Raw genomic sequence first — 9,067 nt, forward strand, 5'->3', positions numbered from 1 at the left:
ATGGTGGAGTTCAAAGCAGCACTTTCATACACGGTCCCAAAAAAAAAAAAAAAGAACTGTCATCCAAGGTCCAGATAGAGAGACAACAGACACCGATGTTTGAAAGCACAAAAATATAACAGGGAATTCAATGCAACCATAAAATTAATTGAATGGAACTGGGAGCCAAAAAAATTAGTTCAAGGAGGAGTGAAGAGAAGCTAGCTCAGCTCTCACTCTCAGGAGCGTTGCCCATTCTTGTCAGACAGAGTACACCCCTACAAAGACAGGAATCTGTACAGATAAGAGACCTAACATGTACGTTTGAATGTTTCATTTGCATCCTCCCATGAAAAAGAAGCTTTTCTTCCTGTCTTAATTCTCTTCTTCGTCTACATTTCAATTTATTGCTTGATGTAACAACCATCGTACATCCAAACTATTAGGAGGTATCTTTCTATACTGATGATTATTTGGTCATTAATCTTAAATGCAGGCATTCAACCACTATATATATATATATATATATATATATATATATATGCAGTGTCCTGATTACTAATGCAAATCAGTGGCAAAGGCTAATCAAGATGGCCTCACATCTATCAGGCTACTGTTGGCTCCTGACCATCCTCCTCATTGCATTTCTGTTGTGCAGTGCAGCCACCGCCGGCGATGTCCCGGCGATCATCGTGTTCGGTGACTCCACTGTCGACGCCGGCAACAACAACTACATCCTCACCGTCGCCAAGGGCAACTTCCCGCCGTACGGGCGCGACTTCGACGGCGGCGTCGCCACCGGCCGCTTCTCCAATGGCCGCCTCGTCACAGACTTCGTGTCGGAGGCGCTCGGCCTGCCGCCCTCCGTGCCGGCCTACCTGGACACCAGCTACACCATTGATCAGCTCGCCATGGGCGTCAGCTTTGCTTCTGGAGGCACCGGGCTCGATAGCCTGACTGCTAGAGTTGCAGTAAGTTAACTAATCTGAGCATTTCACCACATTTTTTTTGTTGGACATACTGATTATTTATCACACTTCGAGTGGGTTATAAATTGGAAAATGAGGTTAAGGTTTAATTACAAAAATAAGTAGGCTATTAGCAATTAAGTTATGCCAAATATTTTATATTCTATACAAACCAAGTCTTACGGCTTGTTTCTACATTCTGCTAATGCATGCTATTATTACATCCATAATTTTACGAGTTTGCATATTCGGCCATTCAATTAATATAGATGAACTAGACATACAAACATACTCCAACCCTAGAGCAATATGCCCCCACCACCTTGATTACGAGAGCTGTAACCTGTGCATTCAATGAATCCATTTGTGGGTCTATGGATTCATTATTCTCTGGCTGCAAGCTTTAAACTTCATTTGGAATGCATGGAATTTCACCTTATGAAAATTGATCTATTTCCTATAAAATTTGTATGTTTCAAAGAAAAGCATAAACTCTAGAATTGTTTTCATTATTTTTATTTTTAGTTATTAGGGGAGTGTTGATCTGCTTGTGTTGTTTTTGTTGACGAAGAACAAAAGAGTATTTCATTTTTAGCTATTTACTGATATTAAAAATCTACTACAGAAATGTATTATAATGATTTTTTATGGAGAAATATTTTATTAAAAATACTATTTAGCAGATAGAAATAAGACGGAAAAATCAAGAGGAAAAGTACACACATCATGTGACCACATTTGTACTCTCAATATGTTCTCTCCTATATGTCTCACGTACTGCGGTCGGACCCTTTTCTCTAACATTGCTTTCCCACAGCTCTCTCTCTCTTTATCTTTCACACATCTCTCTCTTTTATCTTCTTTGTTGGCCAGATGATACGTCATTTGCAAGATAATAGTTCGTCCGGTATTTTTTTATTTAACGCAGTTGACTTTTCAATTATTGTTTATTTGTCTTATTCAAATATTTTGAACACATATACAAAATCACGAGTCATGTTTAAAATACCTTTTATGATAAAACAAAGCATAACAAAATAATTAATATTTATGTATTTCTAAATAATAAAAATAGTTTGAAAAATCAAGTGCGTCAAATAAAGAAAAATTGAGACAATAAAACCTAAGAGCAGCCATGCCATTAATCTATCCTCTGTTATCAATTTATCTCGGTTGGGTCGAGAGTTCATAATACTTCCTTCATTCCAATGTAATTACTTTGCCAATTTCGAACAAATTAGTAATCATGTGAAGTAACCTCCCTATTCATATCTATTATCTTTTCTTATGAAATTACCTCCCTATTCCTATGTATTTATCTTTTTTATGATGGAAAGATACACATAATTGTGCGTGCCCCTATGTAATCTTATTTCCTTCCTTATAATTCCAAAGTAATTAGGATTTTTTTTACCAAAATGGTCCCTTATCTTGGGACGGAGTGAGTGAAGGATATATCTCCCTTGAGTAAAGTGTGTATCTACCTTGTATATATGACTTCTATCCTCTATTATCAATTTATCCGGGTTGTGTTGGGGATTATGACAGTATGAAAGAGAATTAATTGACATGAAAGATAGCTAATGTATCAATTAAATGTTTGGAACGGATTTGGGGGTAAGGATCCAACTTTAAATCTCATTTACGATCAAATAGGACCGACAGTTATTACTAGTTATTGCACAATTTTGAAACCTGGCCCAAAATACGAGCGATCCTGGTATGTAAATTTTGTTTCAAATATAAGTGATTCTAGAGTACTTAATATCCTATCTAACCACCTCATTTAATTTTCGTCCAAAGATATCCCCATCCATCCTCCTGCTCCTCACATCCTCCTTTAATTAGATGATACCTCGTATATTGGGGAGAACTGTGTGATAATACAGTAGATATGAATTAAAAAAAATTTAACTACTATACGATTTTTTTTATGTGTTTATATCTTTTTATGACTTTATCAATTATCCATAGGTTATAAATGACTGAGTTATATGGTGTGCCTTTTGGGAGAAGAGATACAATTTACACTCTCGATGAATCATCCAAAGGCTAAAAATAATTAAGGTGATGTGAAGAGATACAATTTACATCCTTGATATATTATCCTAAGGCTAAAAACAATTGAGATGACGTGACTTAATTTACACACTTAATGTATTATCGTAAGGCTAAAAACAATTAAGGTGATGTGACTCTATGAGAGAAGAGATAATGACATTAATTTTATAGAAAGTAGGAATAAGTGACGTGTTTTTTTAGAAAAAACATTAATCTCTTCAGAAAATCAAATCCATACATTCCTATCATCACAGTTATTTTTTTTGTCTTGATCGTTCATACTCGTGTTGATTATCACGCTAGAACTGATAATGCTCTGAAAATCAGCCAAGATGCCAGGAAACCACCATGATTAGGCCTTAATTAGATACCGTCATAGGCGGCCAGTTGACCTTTTAAGTAGGGATGAAAACGGGCGAAAATGGTCGGTAAACAGAATCGATATTATTTCATATCTGTATTATTTCTAATTAAGACGGTATTTATTTTCATATCCGTATTATTTCTAATTAAGAATTGGTAGTATTTCTAATTAAGATGGTATCTATTTTCATATCCGGATTATTTCTCGGGAATAGAATCAGAAACGATAAGCTGGAATGAAAATGGTATTGAAAATATCGCTATTTTGAAAATGGAATTATTCGATCGGAAACACGTCGATAACGGTCAAAAGACTGAAAACCGGTAATTTATTTTGGAAAATTAACCGCATGAATATTAAATTGATAGTAAGTTCAAGAATTCAACAATATTTAAGCGATAGGTAGGTCTATAAACCATGATAAAATGAGATACACAAATAGAAAAGCTTACAACATATCACAAATACTATTCATTGCCCTAGTCACCTCGTGGAAACAGTAACTATAGTTGAGCAGTTAGGTTTTGGTGTTGGGTGTGGGGCTTGCAAGAAAATAAGGTATTTTTCCATATTTGTAAAACACTAATTACCATAATAATACCCTTTTTCGATAAAACAGACGATAAATAGCAAAACTATTTTCAATACCATTTTCGTAGTATTTACCATTTCTGCTTAGCGTTTCCGCCAAACCATTTTTATTTCCTTTGGTCGGTAATTTTTGAAAACGATAGATGGTAGATCGGAAATTTCCGTAACCACTTCCACCCCTACTTCTAAGGTTCTTGTGCTGCTATTTTACACCATTATCTTTTGGCTTTTGATTATGCTTATATGCCTAAATTTAAATTTTTAACCTAAAATTTAAAGCTGATTTTGGGATTTTTTTATCATAGTTGTTTTCCAATCTAAGTTTTTTGTTAGCTAAGAACACATAAGTAAAAAATTATTCACAAATTATTTTTTATTTGCAATATGTCGTCATCTTGTTAGTGTTGAATGGTTGAACTTTTAAGTCACTTATTTTCACTACTCGAGTTGGTCGATATTGTTAGGCCGGATTGGTTGCTTTCTTTCAACTCGTAGGCATCCACACTCATATTTTCACTTCTGCTTATGTTTACAAGTCTAAATTTAAATTTTTAACTTTAAACTTAAAATTAGTTTTAGGGTTTTTCATCAAAGTTTATTTTTTAGTCTTAGCTTTTAAATCGCCAAGGATACGTATATAATAGTTTTATTCACAAATTATTTTTCATTTGCAAATACGCTGTTTGACTTTTTCCATGAAAAAAACCAACCAATCACGAGCATCGTTTGGAAGATTGGAATGCATGAAAATTCTTCTGTTCATATGAAACTTCAACTATTTTATTTGAAATTCATACGTTTCAAATAAAGTCAAACAATCACCCCCATCGTTTGAAAAATTGGAATGCATGAAAATTCTTCCGTTCCTATGACACTTCAACTGTTCTATTTGAAATTCATACGTTTCAAATGAAGCCTATGATTTGCAAGGAGCTTCCACTTTTCATTTCAGTGACTAGTGGAATGTCAACCAATATGGCAGTAAGATGTACACATAGCTAGGACCCATATTGTTCCGTTAACAACTGTCATTTTAGGATAAGATGTATAGCAGAAGGGGATTTTGATTAAACATTACTCTCAAACCTTAATTACACCACTGTGGATACATGAGCATGACTAAGATTTATCTGGAGCTTAAACTTCAATTTTTCATTTTTATGATTAGTGGAATGTTGGCCTATGTGACCCACATTTTTTATTGGACCCACATTTGCCTCTTGTTAACTCATATTATCTATATATATTTCGTATTTTAGTCTTGATTGTTCACACTCACTGTATGTCGTGATAACCAACCTATGTGAGTCTACTGCACATTCAACAAAGCGATATTAACCGCTGATTTTAGGATAAGATGATCGGGTATTTTGCAAATTAGCCACCGGTTTTTTCTATTTTGCTATCATGGTATTTGACTGAGTGTAATTTCGAATGTCACTTTTGGAATAACAATTAAAAAATCGACGGAAAATTTGTAATTACATTATTAGTAAAAGTTACTCCATCCATTTCATCTTTCGGTTAATTCTAAGTCAAAACTATTTATGTTTGTCCAAATTTTCATGAAAAGTATTTGCAACCCAAAATAATTATATTATAAAAAACATAATAATGAATTATGGGTTTAATGAAACTAATCTAGTTTTGTAGATGTTAGTATATATTTCTATAAATTTATTTAAACATGAGGAATTTTAAGTTGAATCAAATTAACTCAAAGTGACTAAGTGACTTCTAATACACAACAGATGGATATCTCCCAAACTTTGAGACTGGGGCAAATTTAACTTAGTATGGATGAAACCACTGAGTAGAATCCTCACAAATGAACTTTATTACTCCACTCTAGGCTATTAATTATAACATACCTCCTCCATATGACCAATTTCTTTATATTTTTCTTATACTTATAAATCAAAATTTAAATTTTTATCCTTAAATTTAGAGTTGATTTTAGGTTTTTTTTCACCGAAGTTTATTTTCTAGTTTAGGTTTTTAGACCTCTAAGAATACGTATATAAGATTCATTCATAAATTATTTTTCGTTTGCAAATATGCCATTTGAATTTTTTTTAAAAAAAGTCAAACAATTACGTCTATTTGTTTGTAATTAACCTAACCAGCATAATCTATCTTTTGACTAATTACAGTCGGTGATACCACTAAGCCAACAGCTGGAGTACTTCAAGGAATACATAGAGAGGCTGAAGGTAGCCAAGGGCGAGGACGTCGCAGACGAGATCATCGCCGAGGCGCTCTACGTCTTCAGCGTCGGCACCAACGACTTCATCATCAACTACTTCCATCTCCCTCTCCGCCGCGCGGCCTACACCACGGCGGAGTACGTCGCCCACCTCGTCGGCGAGGCCGGCGCCGCCGTCCGCGCCGCCTACGAGCTCGGCGCCCGCAGGGTCATCTTCGCCGGGCTCGCGCCGATAGGGTGCCTGCCGTCGGCGAGGACGCTGAACCACGACGCGCCCGGGGAGTGCGACGAGGAGCAGAGCCAGGTGGCGGTGGCGTTTAACTCCGCGCTGGCGGAGGCCATCGAGAAGCTCAACGACGAGCTCGCCGGAGCGCGGGTGGTGTACTCAGATACATACAATGTTATCTCCGCCGTCCTATCAAACCCCTCGGACTACGGTTAGTGTTCCATATCAATATTGCTCATGCTTTCCTTCTTTTGAATCCTAAAGCATCTTCAAGAAGGCTAATATTTTACTTCTCCATTGAGCATAAAATCTAATAAAATGAATAAAATATTTTTATTCATTTTAAAAATATTTAAAATATTTTACTTCTATCTAAAAATATTGAGCATAAAAATTACACGCTCCTTCAACAGAAATCTAATAAAATGAATAACTTGTATTAGCAACAAATATTTTTTCCCAAATTTAAGATACAAGTGAGCTAATTTTAGGTATGTGTAAATATTAGGAATGTATTTAATAACCAGTTAAGGATATTTTGTAGCTCAATTGCCAAAATTCAATTTAAAAGATCAATTTTATATATCTTTTGGAGATGCTCTATGGGTCTTATTGCCAAAGGGCTATTCAAGCCAAGACTTCTCCATTGTTTTTATTTTTAAAAATTTGATTTCTCTTTCTTTTTTTTACTTAGTTGATTTTTAAACATGGGTTTGATCACTTGTCTTTATTAAAATAGTTACTTAACTATTATTTTTTTGTTACGATATGTTTTATCATTATGTAAACTTCTAATTTTGCATATTTGTACACAAATTTAAATAAGATAAATGAGTTAAACATGTACTTTAATTAATATTCATTTTGTTTTTGTTATTATCCCTACTCATCACCTTGCCACATACTCATAATCTGAACCAATTTGAATCTGAAAATGTCAGCAATCTCATCCCTATTTTAGCATTAAAACAAGAAAAAAAAACAACATTTGCTTAATTGTTTCTGTTTCATGACAACACCAGAAGCAAGACAAATCATCAACATCTTGTCGTTCACAAAAGATTAAATTTAATAGTGAGAAGTAATCTGAACCTATTCAAGTTCAAATGAAACAACTTCATCTATTATAGCTTCATTTTATTGCCATATCGCAATATGTAATTGACAAAATTAAACCCACTTAATTTTGTGTGATCAGGGTTTGTGAATATAGCTCAAGGTTGCTGTGGCACAGGACTTATTGAGACATCCGTCCTTTGCGCATTCAACGAACATTTGACATGTCAAGATGCTGATTCATATGTGTTCTTCGACTCTGTCCATCCGTCAGAGAGAACATATAAGATTGTAGCTAACAAAATCATTAATACAGATTTAAAATTACTACTATGATATGTTTGTACCGAGCTTACTATGTAATGACCATTGAAAATCTATACTATTAAATTACCGATCAAAATATTTTATTACCACCATGAAGAGTGTGCACATATTTTTCCTAACAGTCTGTCCAATCCTCTAGATCCAACCGATCACTTTCAAGCTCTTGCACAATTCCCAAATCACACATGTACACTTTCAACCGTCACGTCGCTCATGCAACATTAACTTATGTTGCCTCCACACTAGTTACAAATTCCTTACTCACTATCCATATCCATAGCTTCCCACACCCCATATATTGCTCAGCACCCATTGCCTCCACCACACTATTCTCCATCATCATCCTTCACCACTTGGGACCAACTCACTTTTGATTCAACCAAGTCCTTAATCCGGTACTGTCCAAATCGGTTTTCCTCAATATAACACCCCAATATGATATTGTCGTACAACGGCACCAAGTAAGACATATCACTAGAGAATGACATGAACCATCTCGCATAGCACTACAATACCTACTCCAGTTTTTAGACACACCGCTGGTATCAATGGTAATAATTATAAATTATTGAAATTATTATCTTAAATAATATAACTTATGTCTTAACTTAACCTAGGTTTGAGTTTTGGGCCCACCCAAGAGTGCAACCGGCAACACATAAGTAGTAGGAGTGGAACCAAAGGACTAACACCAACACCACCGACAACGGTTATGAACCGAAACACATTGATTTTTTTCAAGTTTTTTCACAACTCCTTGAGTTGGCATCCAGATTGCTCTATGAACTAAAACAGTTCCTTGGACTCCTCAAACCACATTGTCCTTGACAACCTTTCACTCTCTTGAACTTCCATAGTCCTGCTATTGTAGACAACTAAATCATCTCCACACCTAGTTTTCTCAAATTGCAACATCTTTTCATAAAGCAAGGTAAAAAAGCAAAACTATGGTAAGAATCACCTCACATCCACCCATGTTGATGGGCATGACTGTTATGAGAAGTTTGTTAACCTCTACCGACAGAATACACTTAATCCACATGACACAACTCTAACACCACATACCCATCAACACTAGAAGTTCATGACAACGCATTTCCCAAGCCAGCGTAGGGTCACCTCATGCAATCAAGAGTTGTCCTCAACCGATAAAGGTTGGCCCTTGTCACGCCTATAAATTTACGTCAATTTCTAAACAATAGTATACATTTATTCTCAGTCCAGGACTTGCTCAAGTACACACTATGACCATTCAATATACAACCATCGTATTACTAAACAAATAAAAT

The 9,067-nt window shown here is 35.1% G+C and overlaps 1 protein-coding gene across 2 annotated transcripts; it reads left to right on the forward strand.

Moving 5' to 3' along the window:
- The first annotated feature begins 545 nt into the window (after positions 1-545).
- On the forward strand, positions 546-7,879 carry LOC102713156 (GDSL esterase/lipase At2g04570-like). Of its 2 annotated transcripts, XM_006664954.3 has the most exons (3): positions 546-950; positions 6,117-6,606; positions 7,594-7,879. In XM_006664954.3, the coding sequence occupies exons 1-3, from the start codon at positions 570-572 to the stop codon at positions 7,785-7,787; spliced, it is 1,065 nt and encodes a 354-aa protein (XP_006665017.1). In that variant the 5' UTR covers positions 546-569; the 3' UTR covers positions 7,788-7,879. The 2 variants fall into 2 exon arrangements, with proteins under 2 accessions (XP_006665017.1, XP_040383568.1); XM_040527634.1 differs by lacking the exon at positions 7,594-7,879 and having other exon boundaries at positions 6,117-6,611.
- Positions 7,880-9,067: the final 1,188 nt, after the last annotated feature.

This window comes from Oryza brachyantha, chromosome 9 (assembly GCF_000231095.2).
Source record: "Oryza brachyantha chromosome 9, ObraRS2, whole genome shotgun sequence".
In the NCBI taxonomy this organism is placed as follows: Eukaryota; Viridiplantae; Streptophyta; class Magnoliopsida; order Poales; family Poaceae; genus Oryza; species Oryza brachyantha.